Source organism: Antechinus flavipes, chromosome 2 (assembly GCF_016432865.1).
Source record: "Antechinus flavipes isolate AdamAnt ecotype Samford, QLD, Australia chromosome 2, AdamAnt_v2, whole genome shotgun sequence".
Classification (NCBI taxonomy): Eukaryota; Metazoa; Chordata; class Mammalia; order Dasyuromorphia; family Dasyuridae; genus Antechinus; species Antechinus flavipes.
In genome coordinates, this window is record NC_067399.1 from 383,743,155 (window position 1) to 383,761,175 (window position 18,021).

The 18,021-nt window shown below is 31.2% G+C and overlaps 1 protein-coding gene across 1 annotated transcript in view; it reads left to right on the forward strand.

The window, feature by feature from the left end:
* Nucleotides 1-18,021, forward strand: part of ATG2B (autophagy related 2B) — a 111,337-nt gene that overhangs the window by 41,175 nt on the left and 52,141 nt on the right. Inside the window, exons 7-15 of the mRNA XM_051978429.1 lie at nt 1,677-1,773; nt 2,204-2,386; nt 7,006-7,160; nt 7,253-7,361; nt 8,071-8,332; nt 9,721-9,871; nt 11,333-11,425; nt 11,659-11,847; nt 16,269-16,542. Of these exons, the coding sequence (XP_051834389.1) occupies nt 1,677-1,773; nt 2,204-2,386; nt 7,006-7,160; nt 7,253-7,361; nt 8,071-8,332; nt 9,721-9,871; nt 11,333-11,425; nt 11,659-11,847; nt 16,269-16,542 (1,513 nt within the window). The remainder of the gene's footprint in view (nt 1-1,676; nt 1,774-2,203; nt 2,387-7,005; nt 7,161-7,252; nt 7,362-8,070; nt 8,333-9,720; nt 9,872-11,332; nt 11,426-11,658; nt 11,848-16,268; nt 16,543-18,021) is intronic.

The following is an 18,021-nucleotide window of genomic DNA, read 5'->3' on the forward strand; positions in this document are numbered from 1 at the left end:
CTAAATATGAATTCTGGTTTTGACTTTTTTGAATTTAATTTTCATGTTTATTTGTTCTTTTCTAATTTTTGTTGTGTGCTCAATTCATTGATCTCTTTTTTGTGTTACTGATGCAAGTGTAAAGAGATAAAAATTTTTCTCGTAACTGCTTTGACTGCATCCCAGAAGATTCAATATAGTTCTCATTATTAGCCATTTTGTTTTTGATGAAATTATCTGTTGTTTCTATATTTTATCCTTAGACCAGCTTCCCCCCCCCCCCCCCCCCCCCCCCCCCCCCCCCCGACAGCTAATAAGTATTAAACTTGACTTTAGAGTTGAACTCAGGTCCTGACTCCAGGGTCATGTATTAGGGCATAAAAACTTCTAATTAAATGCAGAAAAGCAGAAATATTAAATGAATTTTTTCAGATCATGATGGAATAAAAATTATATTCACTAAAGAGCAGCAAAAACATAGGTAAAACTAAGTAATATGAAAAAATAAGTGCTTTGGAGAAAAGTCATAGAAACAATAATTTTATTAAAGAGAATAATAACAATGAGGCATGTCAAAATTTGTAGAATGCAGCCAAAGCAATTCTTAGTGAAAAAATTTCTATTTCTAAATATATTAGAGAAAGAGAAGAACAGTGAATTGGGCATGCAACTAAAAAAATTAGGAAAAGAACAAATTAAAATTCTCCATTTAAACATCACATTAAAAATTCTGAATTCAAAGATTTAAAAAATTGAAAGTAGGGCAGCTAGGTGGTGCAGTAGTTAGAACACCAGCCCTGAAGTCAGGAGGACCCGAGTTAAAATATGACCTTAAACACTTAATTCCTAACTGTGTGACCCTAGGCAAGTTACTTAACCCCAATTAACTCAGCCAAAAAAAAAAAAAAATTGAAAGTAAAAACCATTGAACTAATAAAATTAGAAACTGGATAATAGATAATAAATATAATAAAATAATAAGTCTCCCTCCCCCTCCCCCCAAATAGATAAGCCTTTTGGTTAATTTGATTGAAGAGAGGAAAGAAGAAAACCAAATTTCCAGTATCAAAAATGAAAGGGATTAAATCATTGCCAATGTATAAAAAATTAAAAAATTTATTAGGTACTATTTTGCCAATGTATGCATCCCATATGGATCCTAATAAATGTCCAAAAGAAGAAATAAAATACTTAAATGACCCCATCTTAGAAAAACGAATTGAATAAGCCCTCATTGAATTCCCTGGGGAGAATCCCTGGGGCCAGATGGATTCACAAGCCAATCCTAGTAAACATTTAAAGAACTATTAACCTCAACATTATATAAACTCTGGAAAAAATAAGAGTTCTAGCAAATTCCTTTTATGACACAAGGTGCTGCTACTTAAGCCAGGAAGAGTGAAAACAGAGAAAGAAAATTTATATTTAAATAGCAAACATTATCTCTAATGGGGATAACTAGAAGCCTTTCCAGATTAGGGGTTATTATCATTTGTTATTGTCACTACTATTCAATAATGTACTGTAGAAATGTTTACTATAACAATAAGAGAAGAAAAATAAATAGAAGGAATTGGAATAGGTAATGAGGAAACAAAATTATCATTCTTTACAGATGATACTTGTATATTTGTACCTCATAATTTATGTCTAATATTTCTGAATAATTTTGCCCCATCTTTCCCTCCCCCCCCAAGTTGGATGTTGATGGACATGTAGACTCAGTACACCTGTTTCTTTCACCAAGGCAAGTTCATCTGATTTTGGACCTGTTGGCTGCTATAGCTGGACCAGGCAAGTAAAATAGTAAAATAGGAAAAAAAAAAAAGCTGTAAGGAATAACCTGAATATTAAAATTTTATTTTGACTTTGAATAGAGTATGCTATTATTGTTGTAGTTGGAATGTACAAATATTACTATATTAATTTATTTGAATTCTTTGTATAAAATCCTAAATGATTATATGACAATTCTTTGGCCTGAAGTGCTTAAGCAGCTTTTAAAGTTGCATTTGTAGATTTTTGCAGATTTAATTACTTTAATAACACATTTATTTTCAAGATTTGAAATGAATATTATGAATGTCTAAAATGAGTATAGATTTATACTTACTATGTTTAAAAAAAATTATCATTTATATTGAATGAAAAGTTCTTTGGGTATATGGAAATGGGAAATAGCCAAATATATATTAATGATATTTCCTTTTATGTGTATATACAGAGAATTCTGGTAAAATAGTGCTACCTACTAAAGATAGAAAAAATCGTCCAATGCAGCAGGAAGATGAGTATCGGATTCAATTGGAATTGAATCGGTGTTTACGAAGAGACTCCCTCTCAGTGGGTGCATCATCTGAGCAGAGTTTTTATGAAACAGAGTCGGCTAGAACACCTTCTAGCCGAGGTGAGCACCTCAAATGATTTCACTTTAATTTTGCTTTTTTGTTTTTGAAGGGACATGGCATGAATTTGGAATTTTTGTCATCAATAGTATAGTATATGAGAACAATATAGACTGATGTCCTGGAAAGTGTAGGAGAATAATAACTTAAATGTCAGAAAAATATTAGAGAATATGTTTTTTGTTCAAATTTTTGAGATTAGTTGCATTCATATACTATGATTTATTTATTTATTTATTTTTAAATAACTTTTTATTGATAAAACTCATGCCAGGGTAATTTTTTTTACAGCATTATCCCTTGCATTCACTTCTGTTCTGATTTTTCCCCCTCCATCTCTCCACTCCCTCCCCCAGATGGCAAGCAATCCTTTACATGTTGAATAAGTTACAGTCTATCCTGGATACAACATATGTGTGCAGAACCAAACAGTTTTCTTGTTGCATAGGGAGAATTGGATTCAGAAGGTATAAATAATCCGGGAGGAAAAACAAAAATACAAGCAGTTTATATTCATCGCCCAGTGTTCTTTCTTTGGGTGTAGCTGCTTCTGCCCATCTTTGATCAATTGAAACTGAATTAGCTCTCTTTAGCGAAGAGATCCACTTCCATCAGAATACATCCTTAAACAGTATCGTTGTTGAGGTATATAATGATCTCCTGGTTCTGCTCATTTCACTCAGCATCAGTTCATGTAAGTCACGCCAGTCCTCTCTGTATTCATCCTGCTGGTCATTCCTTACAGAACAATAATATTCCATAATGTTCATATACCACAATTTACTCAACCATTCTCCAATTGATGGGCATCCATTCATTTTCCAGCTTCTAGCCACTACAAACAGGGCTGCCACCAACATTTTGCACATACAGGTCCCTTTCCCTTCTTTAGTATCTCTTTGGGGTATAAGCCCAGTAGAAACACTGCTGGATCAAAGGGTATGCCCAGTTTGATAACTTTTTGAGCATGGTTCCAAATTGCTCTCCAGAATGGCTGGATGTGTTCACAATTCCACCAACAATGTATCAGTGTCCCTGTTTTCCCACTTCCCCTCCAACATTCCACATTATCTTTCCCTGTCACTCTAGCCAATCTGACAGGTGCATACACTATGATTTATAAGAAATGTTTAATTCTGTTATAGTAGTTTTCATATTTTTAATAGGGATGGATTAAAAGAAACTTCATGCTTGCATAAATTATGTAACAAAAGACAAATTCTGTATCCTAATATACATTTCAGTAGTTAACATATATTATACATTTAATGTGCAAAGCACAAAAATAGAAAGATAAAAATAAAATTCTTTGGCATAAAGAAGCTTATATTCTTTTTTTGGGATATATCATATTCAGAAATAAGTGTAATATAAAATAGGAAGTGAAAGTAGCAAAGAAGATTAGACTAAGTATGTGCTGTAGGAGAATAGTAACAACTTGGTAGATCAGAAAGATAAATGGAAAACGTGGTACATCATTTGAGTCTTCAGTTTTCTATTTTGATTAAGATTATTGCCACTCTCTAGTCATCCAGTTTTCCAATCTTGCATTTATTCTTGACCCATCTTCCCTTGACATTAGTTAGTTAAATATCTAGTTAGTTATCAGATCTTGTTTATTCTACATCTATAACATCTGTCATCTTCTCTTTCTTTCTGTTTACAACATACCATTCTAGTTCAAACTCTCATTTGTCTCCTGAACCATAGAATTAGTCTTCTATTTGGTCTCCCTACCTCAAATTTCTTCTCATACTTAGCCTTCATTTACATGGCTACTGAATAAAGTCTGACTTTTTTATTGACTTCTTCAATAAATTCCAATATCTCCTAATTTCTTCTTGGTTGAAGTACAGACTTTTCTATTTAGATTTATTATGCATTACTTCCTTTCATGTTTTTCAGTCCAAGCAAACTGGCCTTTTTGGTGTTCCTCACAATAGAAACATTGTATTTTATCTTTGTGCCTTTTTGCTGGTTATCCTCAAGCCTGGATTCTTTCCTCACTTTTACTAATGTTCCCTGTTTTTTCCTGACTCTCTTGTTCCCATAGCTACTAGTGCCCCCAAATTACCTTGAAATTATTTTGTAATAGTATTAATGTGTGCCTGCTATTTTCCTCCAATAGAATGAAACCTTCTTGAGGTCTGGGACCATTTCATTTTGGCTTTTCTTTCTCTAGTGGCTAGCATGGCGATTTCCACGTAATAGATATTTTTAAAAAAAAATGCATATTGATTGTTTGAAGGTAAGCATTATGAAAGGTAGAAATAAAGAATGAGTACATTCAAAGTGTGGGGTACAGCTTTTGCAGATACTTGGAGGAAGGAGGTGAAGTACTGCATTCAGGAAATAATCTGGCAGTTTAAATTTTGTTGAATGTATAAGTGAAGAAGGGTAGGAATGTGAAATAAGGCAGAAAAGAAGGTAAGAAACAGATTGCAGAGGATATTAATGACAGGCTAATGGGCTAATATTTATCTTTGAGGCAGTAAAAAACCTCTAAAGATCTTTGACCAAGAGTGGTAATATGATTAAATGCTGTTTTGGTAGTTACATTAGAGAATCCTTAAAGGAAAATGAAAATAGAGATACAGAGACAAATTAGGAAGCTTTTGTGGAATTCTAGGTAAGAGATAATGTGTGGCTGAATTTAGGGATGCTGCAGTGTGAAATTTGAGAGAAATTAGATTTTGGTGATATTTATTCTCATCTGATTAAATGTTGTAGTGAAAGATGTCGTATCTGGTATTTATTGTTTGTTGATATTTTAAAGTTTTTTCCTCATTACTACGATGGCTCCCCTTCACTAAAATAACAATGTTAATTAAAGTTATTTAAGGTTCTTTAATTCATGTAGCTACAGGTGTACTCTTGTTTAGAGATTCTCTGATTATTAAATCATGCATAAAATTGAATCACATGTACCTTATATACTCTTTTTATTGTCAACATTCTGTATACCCTGTCTTTACATAGACAGATTATTTGTGGAGTGTGACATTCTCTGAAGTCTCTGCCTTTTTGATATTATTGCATCAATTATGTTAACTCTGTAATACTAAAGAGCTTCTTTGGGACTGAGGACAGCTCAGAAATCAGCACAGTGTTCCACATAGGAAAACTTGAAAGGATGATGTAGTTGTTTAGATTTTGACAAGCAGTGGCAGAAGTTAGGTCATTATTGCTTAGTTCAGGTTGAGCTGGCTGAAGAATTTATGGTGAATTGAATAGTGAGCTGACTATAGAATGAACAGAAAGAAGACTGTGTTTAGATTGCATGGAATTCTGTGGAGTTTTTGTTTTTTTTGCTGAGGCAATTGGGGTTAAGTGACTTGCCCAAGTCACACAGCTAGGAAGTGTTAAGTGCCTGAGACCAGATTTGAACTGTTGTCCTCCTGACTTCAGGACTGGTGTTCTATCCACTGTGCCACTTAGCTGCCCCTGTAAAGTTTTTAAAAAATGATTTTTTAAATACAAAAATTCTAAAGGTTTTATGTATGGCTTAACATCAAATCTAACTTCAAATCAAAGGAGAAAAAGGACAAATCTTTTCTAAGGTAAAATAGTAAATTTAAGCCAAGTCAGTGATTGAGGAAATTATTGGATGGTCTAATTTCCAGTTTCTCTATGTTACAAATTTTTTAGATTATGTTTATTTTGAAAAATTTGACTATGCTTATTTGTTTAAATGGTAATTTTGTATTTGTGTTTGTGTTTTCTTAACTCAGGCAAAATAACAAAAAATTAAGAAAATAAAGTAGAGGGTCATTGAAATATTTGTCAAAATTCACAGAAGAGAACAGGCATATTTGGTTCAGCACACAAGGAAACAAATTTCTCTCTAAAGCTAAAATGTTGAATTATATGTTAAAAAAAAAAAGCAAGCAGTTTGTAATATTTGTAGTTTTACAATAAACTGTATCCTCTTTGTTCTTTATATATATAGGGTATCCTTGAAGTCTTGGTTCCATTTTAAGTTAATAAGCTTAAAACTAAAGCTAATAGGCTTAAAACTGACTTAAATTTCTAGTACTTTATTTAATTTTTAATACACATTGCTTTATAAATCATGTTAGGAGAGAAAAATCAGAGCAAAAGGGAAAAACTGTGGGTGAGGGGAAAAAAGAAACAAAAAAGTGAACATAAAATGTATTGATTTAACATTCAGTCTCCATAGTTCTTTTTCTGCATGCAAGTGTCATTTTCCAATTCTAAAGTTCATTGGGATTGCCAATAAATGGTGGTAGTTATAAGAAGAGTGTCTAGAAGTGGTCATGGGGAACAAGAAGTAGTCTGAATTATTGGGACCATTGAGTTAAAGGAAATAAAGGAGATAGAAATTGCACTGGACAAGAAAGAATAGATGGGTCTTGATCTTGACAACTGGAAAGGGTATCTTCATTGGAATTCTGGTTCCACTGAACTGTTGTCTCAATTTTTTTCTTTAATTAGTAAAGTACTAAAAATACATCTCCAATACAAAAAAGTTGTTATTCTTTTTGTTATAATGTACATTTATAAGCTTCAACATATGAAATTGTTTAAAATGTGCCACTTTATATTAAAAATTAGATTATGTACATATACAGTGAAATTAATAAAATATATTTTTTCCCAGAAGAAGAAGTTTTCTTCTCCATGGCTGATATGGATATGTCTCATAGTCTCTCATCTCTTCCTCCTCTTGGAGATCCCCCAAATATGGATCTTGATCTCTCCTTAACTAGTACATTCACAAATACTCCAGCAGGATCTCCATTGAGTGCCACTGTGGTAAATTATAATTTATTCTGGTTATTGTGTTCTTATTACTGTGTTCTTCGAAAATTATTCTTTTTTCCTGCAACTGTGTTTTTCTATTATAGCTTCAGCCAACTTGGGGTGACTTTCTTGACCAGCATAAAGAGGAACAACCAATCAAAGGATCTCCATTTTCATCCAACTTAATTCACCAGACATCTTTACAAAGGACTTGTAAGTAAAAACAAAAGTGACTTTTTTCCCTTATTCTTTCCTTACTACTGTAATCTTCTAGATGAAAATATTTGATTTATTTACAAATTACCATTGTTGCTGCTTTCATGTTCTCATTATAATACAAAATGTTTAGACAATTCAGTATAATTTATGAAGAAAATGAAGCAGTTGAACTATTAATTGTACGTTATCTTAGCATAGATATCTATTAAATATTAATGTTTTTAGTGAAAACATACACCATAAAAATTACATTTTGTTATTACAGTGTAGGAGTCTTAACCATCTGATTTTTGTTTTACTGTTTATACTTTCCTTGAAAGAGAACCTCAGGTTTCTTCTCTGCAAAATTTAATTGAAATAAACAAGGCATAAAGGAAGATTTGGTGAGCAGATTTTGGGTAATCTTTAATTTTTTTCAATCCTTTTTTTTTTAAATTGCAAAAGCCTTGTTTACACATTTACTCCTGTAACATATTCTTTCCTACTTCAAGTATCAAGGATCCTGGATATGAGATACAGATGGATAATAACTGAATTTCTTTTCTCTTCAAAAAAATTTTCCTGACATCACTTAAACTGTTGGGATCATCTTATTTTTTAAGTTATTACATGAGTAAATGTTTTACAAATTTGGGTGTAATATATTGTTATTGAAAATTAAATTTGTTGCAAATAATTTTTGAAACTTATTTATGTGTTTCAGCTCTTCCTTCCAGATCTGTTTCACTGGATGAGTCCAGGCCTGAACTTATTTTTAGATTAGCTGTGGGAACTTTTTCAGCCTCTGTACTTCACATCGATCCTTTATCACCACCTGAAACTTCTCTGAACCTTAATCCATTGACTACAATGGCATTATATTTCTTTACTTGCATAGAAAAGATTGATCCAGTAAGATTTCTTGCACATGACTTTGAATCCTTCAGAGAAGTCTTTGCAGAGGCTTGTTCCCATGACCACCTTAGGTATGTGTAGTTTTAAAATTTTTATTGTTGAAGTAAATAAAGAATTAAGTAGTGATATTTTAAGTAAGCTATGTGATTTATTATAGTTCATATTTTAACTCCAACCTGTAAGTATTAATGAATGGAAAATGAATGTTACAGTGGTCTATTTTCAGGATCTAGCATATTTGGGTTTTTTAGAAATAGTAATTTCATATAGATATAATATATGGAATCAAGATTTTCCTCTTTCTCCCTTATCTTGGTATTATGCCAGCCCTTTTAAGATATCTTCATGCTTTGATGTTATTCCAACTCATAGTCCAACTAATAATATATGTGTATTTAGTGGAAGAAGCAAAAAATAATGAAGTTAACACCTAGAATTGGCCAGAAGCAATATGAAATGGGTTAAGGACATCCATAGAACCTTAGTTTATTATTCTTGATCCACACGAGTGGAGCCACAGTAAATATTTGTTAACTATATTTAGTATGATAATAACTATGATCATCACTCCCTAGTGCCCAGTAATTTAGAGAATATAGATTGAAGATAGGTAATAGTTATTTTTGCCATTTATTCTTTGATCATTTGTTAAGTAAAACATTAATTTTGAATCAAGAATTAAATTTCTCTTGGCATGCTTTTCTTTTCCTTCTCCCTTAATCAGTTTATAAAACTTATTATGTTGACCATCTACATTTTTCACCCACCAATCCTAATGATCTTTACTTTCTTTTAGATTCTGTCTTCCTAGTGTAAGAGAATACAATTCTCAACTTCACTAATTAAAGAAAAAGAAACAGAAAAGGAGCAGTAAAGCTTATTTTTATATTTCAAACGACTGCCTTAGAGCTGATTTGTCTTTAAACTAAAAACACATAATTTGAGGAACTACCAAAAAGCACCTTTTGACAATGTTTACAAATAAATATATATATAGTAGTGTAAATGTTGATGCAGTAATATCTGTGATAGTAATTGTTCCCTGGCAAGCATAGAGGCAGTTTTTCATTCTGTGAAAAAAGTGAGCATATTATCTTTACATTTAACATCAGAAATGTTTGCAGTGATAAATGTTGAAAACTGTCAGACTTGACAAATAAGTTAATGTTTATTTAATGGCACTTGTGTTTCTATGAGAATAAGACATTTATATAGTTGTTACCCTCAGGAACTTACAGTTCAGTAGGTGAGAAATAAATATATAAATAACTGAGGCAGGTGCTGTAAAAGATAAATAAAACAAAGTCTGGTAAAATAGGCTCAAGGGTGTGATGATCAAAAAGTGATACTTTGGTTGTTCATTGTCATTTATTAAGGATAAGGATAAGTCTGAGTTATCTGTTACATGGTTTTTATTCTCAAGTAGGTAGATATTTTCAACTAACATTTTTCACAACAGATTTATTGGTACTGGCATCAAAGTATCCTATGAACAAAGGCAAAGATCAGCTTCTCAATATTTTAGTACTGATATTTTGGTTGGACAAATGGAACTTTTGGAGTGCCTTTTTCCTACTGATTCTCATACTGTTTCTACACACTATACGGAGGTATGCTAGTTTTATTTTACAAATTTTTTCTAAACAAACTAAATATTTGAAAAGCTCACAGGGATCAACATTTTGTTCCCCAAAATGTAGAGGTTGTGGTATATATAAACTAATTCATACATTTTTCTTACATGTATATATGTTATATGGTGTTTTAATAAATTCTTAAAAGACATTATAAGGATCTGCAAAAGTTTTTATTGAACTTACTTATTCCTGGGTGCCAAATGGAAAAAAATAGCTTTTCACTTTACTCATCTTCAAAATAGGTTTAGCGTTAGATAAATTTTTCTAATATAGATCTAGACATATGTAATACAGATCTAGGCATAATATAGACTAATATTTAGAAGTACAAGGGAGTTTAGAGATCAACCAGTCCTACCTCCTTAGGAAACTAAGATCCAAAGTGTTTTTACCTGATATCCTTATTAATCAAACAATGATTATTTTATATTAATTTATGCTTCTAATTTCTCATCATGATATGGGAAATGCTGAATTGAGGCAATTGAGTGCAAATCATTTCAAATATGGTCCAGGCATGTATTTTGTGCCTGTTACCTAAGAACGAGCTTAAGTTTAGAGATGCTTATCACTAGAGAATTGGCTATTAGGTATTAAATATTATTTACTATATTAACTTCTTAAATCATCTGCTAAGGTGTGAAAGGCTTATGATCTATGCCACTAAAAGTGAAAAAATAACATATATATATATATATATATATACATATATATATATATTATATATATAGATGTGAAACCACAGATCCTTAAAATATTAGATTATGGAATCATGAACATTTGCTTATATATCATTTACAGAGCATTTTACTCATAACCGTGAGGTATGTAGCAGAATAATTACCCTTTTACTGATGATGCTCAGAGAGATTAAGTGATTTTATGGTTATGTAGAAAGTAAATGACAGAGCTGGGATTCAAATTCAGGCTTTCTAGCCCTTTACTCTTTCTTCTATGCTATGCTGCCTTTCAAAGTAAGACAAATAGTTTAGAAAAGAAATGCATTCTTTCATCATTTAAAACATATATCAGTTTGTTAGTGATTTAGTGTGTTAGTGATTTAGACAATATATCTTTCATTTGGCTACTGTTAACTTTTGTATTTTTTGAAAAGATTGTTTCTGGAGTTATTTGCTTATAGCACGAAATAATGAAGAATCTGAGAAATTATTTTGTAATAATGTCGAAAAATGGATAAAAGATTTCAGGATAGGAGTAGTTAGGTGACGCAGTGGATAGAGTACCAGCCCTCAAATCAGGAGGACCTGAGTTCAAATCTGGTCTCAGACACTTTACATTTCCTAGCTGTGTGACCCTGGACAAGTCACTTAACCCCCATTGCCTCAGCAAAAAACAAAACAAAAAAAAAGATTTCAGGATAAATGTTATATAATATAGTTAGATATTTTACATGTTAATGCTTTTTATTTTTAGCTTTTGAAGTTCCATTCTAAAAAAGGAAGTGATTTACATCCCCAGACTTGTCTTCAGCTTCATTATAAACATTCAGATAATAGAGGACCCCAAGTAAGTTTTACTTTTGACTTAATATCAAATTTTGCTTTTTAAATTTGAAATAAAGCAGAATTATCAGACTATTTATATTTATCTTTCATTTATGTTTATTTTATTGGAATAAAATAATAAAATGACAATATAAAATACTCAAAACTTTAAAGATCTTTTAACATGCTAGGCATTGTTATTTTTACTATTGTCATAATTTTGCTAGTGATGTTAATGATATTTCTTTTATTTAGGGCAGTCAAGCACGACTTAGTGCAGTTCCTCAGAAAGCAGAATTACATATTAAGTTAAATCCAGTGTTTTGTGAACTGGATATTAGTATTGTGGATAGATTAAATTCCTTGCTTCAACCACAGAAACTTAGCACAGTGGAGATGATGGCTTCTCACATGTATACATCTTACAACAAACATATAAGTCTGGTAAGTGTATAATAAATATCTGGTAAATAATATTACAATGCAAATATATCAAGTGTACATATAACTAGCTTCAAATGTCTTTGATAAAAATATGACATTCTCTTGACTCTTGCAAATACAGTTTTACTCAAAACAGCTGTTGTTGGAAGCTGGATGAAGTCAGATCATTCTTTGTCATGGCCATTTGGAAGAAATGCAATTCATTCTTTAGGCAGCATCATAAATGCTTTGAATGTTTGTTTTTCCTTTTTTTTTTTTTTTTTTTTTTTTTGTCTTAAACTGATTTTATCAGAATATCTGGTAAGATAGCTCCTTCTATTAGTGCAAATTAGTAGTTTTTCTGAAATTAATCATCTTAGGGGCATGGAGAGATTCAGCATCTTCTCCAGGATCATATGCTTATTAACAGACCCTATTGAACCCAACCAGAGCTTCTTTACTGTAAGACTGACTTTTCATCACTATGATGTTTGATATTATAACAATGATCCATTCATCTTTTATCAGCAAACCAAAACAAATTAAATATGGGTGAAGAAATACTAAGTAGCTTCATTCCCTGGAAAACAAATGGAAGTTTGAATAATTTGATTACTCAGGAGATGGGCAACTATTGGACCAAGTATAGACCTGTTATGATAACTTCAAGAAAATACCAGGCCAAATTCTCTGTCACCATGAATATTTATAAGTATATTTTAAACTTAGATGCTATCTCAATAGTTCTCTTAAATCAATGTTCTTTGTTATTTGTTTTTTTCCCCCTAGATGAATTTTTTAAAAAATTATTTTAGGGGCAGCTAGATGGCACAGTGGATAGAGCACCAGCCCTAAAGTCAGGAAGGACTTGAGTTCAAATGTGGCCTCAAGCACTTAATACTAACTAGCTGTGTAATCCTGGGCGAGTCACCTAACCCCAGTTCCCTCCTCAAAACAAAACAAAACAAAACAAAAAACAATTTTCTGGTTATACACGTACATTCATTTTTAAAAAATACATATTCTTACAAATCATGCTATGTATTTATCATTAATTCTTGTTGAGTCAAGATTCCCATTAAAAGGTGTTTGCCTACTACCTAGGCAAGATTGGAAATTTTTATGTCTTACTAGGATCTCATCCTTCATTTTAACATACGTAACTTTGCAGCTATCTTAAGTTGTGTGACATGGAAAATTGAATTTTCTAGTAGTAAAATATGCAACATTATGAAAGAAATGTTGATAAGTCTCAGAGTGAGGGGTCCTTAATGGAGAGGGCAGTACTTTCATTTTGGTAATTAGAGAGCCCTGAAACCTTAAGCATTTTAAGTGTCCCTTATTTTGCCCCATTCTTCACATCTGTTTTTGGTGGCTGTCTGTTTCCTTTATCTCTACTGTCAGATCATATCTAGATGAGTCTTGGTTATTTGTAATATAGGTTTTTAGTAGTTAGCATCTGTAAGCAAGTGTTTTTGGAGGATTCTTGATTATAGGGTAATGTTTTTTTTCTAAAAGTAGGTTTAAGAATTTAGGAATAGACTAGATGAGTATTAAAAAATAATAATATAAGAGGAAGACCAAGATGCAGGGTAGGCTTTTTTTTTCTTTTTGAAAATTCCTTTGATTTATTATTTTTAAAAATATTGGGTTATTTTAAATCTTTGTTTTGTTGACTATTTAATTTTTTGTCTGGCATGATTTTTATTGAAGAATTAGTCTTGACTTCTGATGTGCCCCTAACAGGCACCAATGGAGATTATACTGGTGTCTGGCCTTCTGAATGGACGTGCTTACTGGTGCTGGATGATGAATTTGTTCTTTTTCCTGCTGTGGTTCCCAGTGCTTTATGGAATACAAAGCTAAAAGGACTAAATCAGAATGTTGTTTTGATCTGGTTTCTGTTCAGAGTGTCAATGAGCTACAAGTCTGTTTGCAGGAACCTGGTTTCCTTTGCTCTCTGCTTCTAGCTTAGTTATTGGAGTTTGTGTTCATCTCGTTACTTCATTTCTACATTTACCTTAGCAGGTTTTGACCAAACTCCATCTTCTTAAATCCTTTTTATGCAGTTCTGGAATTTGTGGAGCATTTATGCTTGCTTCTTTTTGGATTTCTTTTATATCAGGCTTTCTAGGCCAATTTTCTGATATTTGTTGGGGTTTCTTTTGGAGGTTTTGACCTTTTTACATAGTCATTTTAGGTGGAAATCTCCAAAAGCAATTTATTAAGCAGTATGTTCAGAGCACTTGTATATTTGTATATGGCTGAGAGGCAATTAGTTTTGGTTAAACACTTATTTATTATTCCATGGTATCTGATAGAAGATGTGATAGAACACACACACACACACACACCCTTTAAAAATCCTCTAACAAGTAAGAAACCAGTATTATTTGAAGTTTAAGGGGAGCTTTTTCTCAAATGAGAACTGCCCTACTTATGAGCTTTTGTAGGTAGTATAAGATTAATTTTATTTACTGAAGATTGAAAGAATGAGACATAAGTGGACAAGAAATCAAAGACCTCTTCTTCCTTAAATATCTAGGTAGATTTCTGGTGGAATGGTGTGTTTGGGGCAGGGTGTGTGTGTGTTTTCTTTCCAGGACTAACTTGGGTATCTTCAAAGATCCTTTCACTGGATTCTTGAAATTTTAATTGCATAAGTACTTTATTAAATAATAAACATTTTATTAATACCTACTGTATGCCAGCTACTATACTAGGCAGTGGAGATAAAGACAAAAATAGTGTTTGTTTTCAAGGAATTTATATTGTATTGGGTGACATAAGAGCCATTTAAGTTTATACCAATTGGACACTTATCATTGGGGTTATTAGGAAAGATGGCATAGGAGCTCTTGAGCTAAGTTTTGAAGAAGAGCAATGATTATGTTGGAGGTAATGCATTTTGAGGTATGATCTATTTATTGTAGAGACAGAGATGGGAGATGGAATGCTGTGTGTGAGGAACAGCAAGAAGGCTTATTTCATTGGATTGTACAAAATGATAAAGAGATTAATGTATCATGCATGGGACAGGGAAAGTAGGTTGTGGTGGATTTTAAAAACCAAATGAAGTGTTCTATTCTACAGTTAGTAGGAAATTACTGGAGTTTGAATTGAGGGTTATTATGGAATCTCATATGGTAATCACTTAGTCTTTTTAGGAATCCATTTTGATGACTTTTTTTCCTTAAAGTGGTTGATACTCTTTCACTAGAATACATAATTACAGTGGATCAAATGGTCTTGTTGAACAAAAAAATTTTCCTTGTTACCATAATGTTGGCATCATGTACAACAGCAGACAGAAAGTCCAATTCGGAAAATGTTATGCTATTTGTGCAGCTTTTTCTTTTCTTTTCTTTTAAAAAATTCTTTGGGGGGAAATACATTGTCCTTTTTGATGAAAGTGGAAATAAAAATTGATAATCTCATTTTGACATTCTAAAATTTCTGTTTCCAAGGGTGATATATTTGGCTGAAAGAAGGTTTTTCTAATAACAGGTTGAAAAAATGAGTGACAATGGGGATGCTGAACAGTTAAAAGAAAATTTGCTTTTTGTTCTACTCATCTTCCTTTGATTTTTTTCTGGAATAATAATTGGTATCCTATGACTTTTAACATCAAAAAACACACCCCCAAATATCATTTAACTAGGAGGAGGACCCAAAACAACATTGTTGACAAGTTTATTTGGTAAAAATGTACTTATTAGCACATTTTTTAAAAATGTGAATTATAAAAACCTGAATAATTTATTTTTTGCTTTTGATCATAGAAAAAAGTTTCATATTATAGTAAAAAAATCACTGAATTATTCATTAAAAATAGTATAAGAATATTTATCTCAGGTAAGATTTTTAGTAGATTACAGATACAATGAATACATGATATGTTTTTTGACATTCTGTTGAATTACATGGAGTTTTGGTGATCCCTGCAACATGGTTACTACTTTTTAGGAAAACCTAGGAAATTGAGCTTTAGTAGGATCTGAGTATGATTTTTGACTGATAATAGTTGTGTTCAATAACAGATTAATTTTCAAGTTTATAACAGCTTTAATTTTTTTTAGCAAAAAATATTTACTTAAATATATAAGTATTTATATATTTATAATATATAATATAATAATAAATATACAAATATAAAATATTTTAAGTAGGACTCAATTTATGATGTTATGAGTTTTTTTTGTTTTAATTTTCTACATTAGAAATTGTCTTTCATTATAACTATTTATAATTATGACTTTTGCCATGACTTGTTTATCACATTGAGTAATCAGGTCTTTTAAAATATAATAATAATTAATGTGATATATAAAATATGCCTGTTTTCAAAAGTAACACTTAATTACTGTTAAGTATAGGTTCATACTACTTTAACTTATTATGTCCAATAATTGAATTAATTAAAAAATATTTTTGTGTTCTAGCACAAAGCTTTCACAGAAGTTTTTTTGGATGATTCACATACTCCTTCAAATTGTCAGATATCTGTACAAGTAACCACACCTGCATTAAATCTTGCTGTTCGCTTCCCAATACCCGATCTTCGATCAGATCAAGAAAGAGGACCTTGGTTTAAGAAGTCACTTCAAAAGGAGATCCTTCATTTAGAATTTACCAGTATGGAATTTAAGACTGAGTTTATAGGAGGGTCATCTCCAGAGCAAATTAAATTGGAACTTACCTTTAGAGAACTATTTGGTAAGATTTTAATGGGCATGGCAATTTGAAAAAGAAAAAAGAAGTTAATTATCAAAAAATGCCTCCAAAATGTTCTTTTCTCTGAGATATTTTTAAAATATACAATAGAGATAAAAGATTTTCACTACAAAAGCAATATTTCTTCATAAATAACAACAATATATCAGGATTTTACTAAATTCTTTGACATTAATTTTCATCAGCCACAGGCAGTGTGGTTTCAGGGTACAAATTGTGGCTTACAAATTCATGACAATTTAATTCAATTCAACATGGTTTTATATTGTTAGCCCTTGTGGTATTTTAAAAAATGTTTTCATTACTTCATGCCTAGGAGTCTCCATAAAAGATCAGAATCTATTAGATCATAAGAGTTTACCTAGCAAAATATTTTGAAATATGTTCTTTGAACATATCATCTTGCTATTTCCTCCCTGTCTTCATCCAAGGTTTGCTAGAATTTCCTACTGAAATCTTTTTAAGACCTCCTTTCCCATATTCAAGGACTTTTTTATGATTCTTTTTGTAAGAATTCAGGGACTTTAATTGAGCATTCTTGGTAGTCTCATAAATTTGTAGAAATAACTTAAAACTTTTCCTCAAAAATAAAAGGCTTGATTCCTCAAACTTTAGTTTTAAGTAGCCTTTTATGTTCACATTCAGTTGCTGACTACTGGCAAAAACAAACAAGAAACCAGTTCATTTACCTTTTATGTTTCTGTTTTGTGATTCTAAGACATTTGTATTAGTTTCATCTATTAGAACATCTTAAAATAAATTTCTAAATAATATTAATTCTTTCAGTTTTATTTGAATAGCATTGTTTGCTCTTAGAAAAATTTTAGATGTTTAAACTTTTTTTTGATATTCTTAGAGTAGACTTGTACTTAATAAAACTTATAAGGTTATATATAACATAATGCATATTATAATATTATATATAATATAAGGTTATATATGTATATAATATATACATTATATTTAATGTTCTGTATTACATTAAATCTAATACATTTCAATGCTTATTTTGTCCTTTTCCTTTTCGTCTTTATTTAAAAAGAAAAAAGCTTTTTATTTTCAAAATGCATGCAATGGTAGTTTTCAACATTCAGCCTTGCAAAACCTTGTGTTTCAAATTTTTTTTTTCTACCTCCTACCCCCAAACAGCAAGCAATTCAATTACATGTTAAACATATGCAATTCTTCTACACATATTTCCACATTTATCATGCTGCCTTATAAAAAGGGGAGAAAATGAGAAAGAAAGAAAACAAAACAGGTGAAAGATCCACATCAGTTCCCACAGTCTTCTTTCTGGGTACACATGGCTCTCTTCATCACAAGTCTATTGGAATTGGCCTGAATCATCTCATTGTTGAAAAGAGTTGTCCATCATAATTGATCATTACATAATTTTATTGCCACAATGTATAATGTTCTCTTGTTTTTACTCACTTCACTTAGCATCAGTTGATGTAA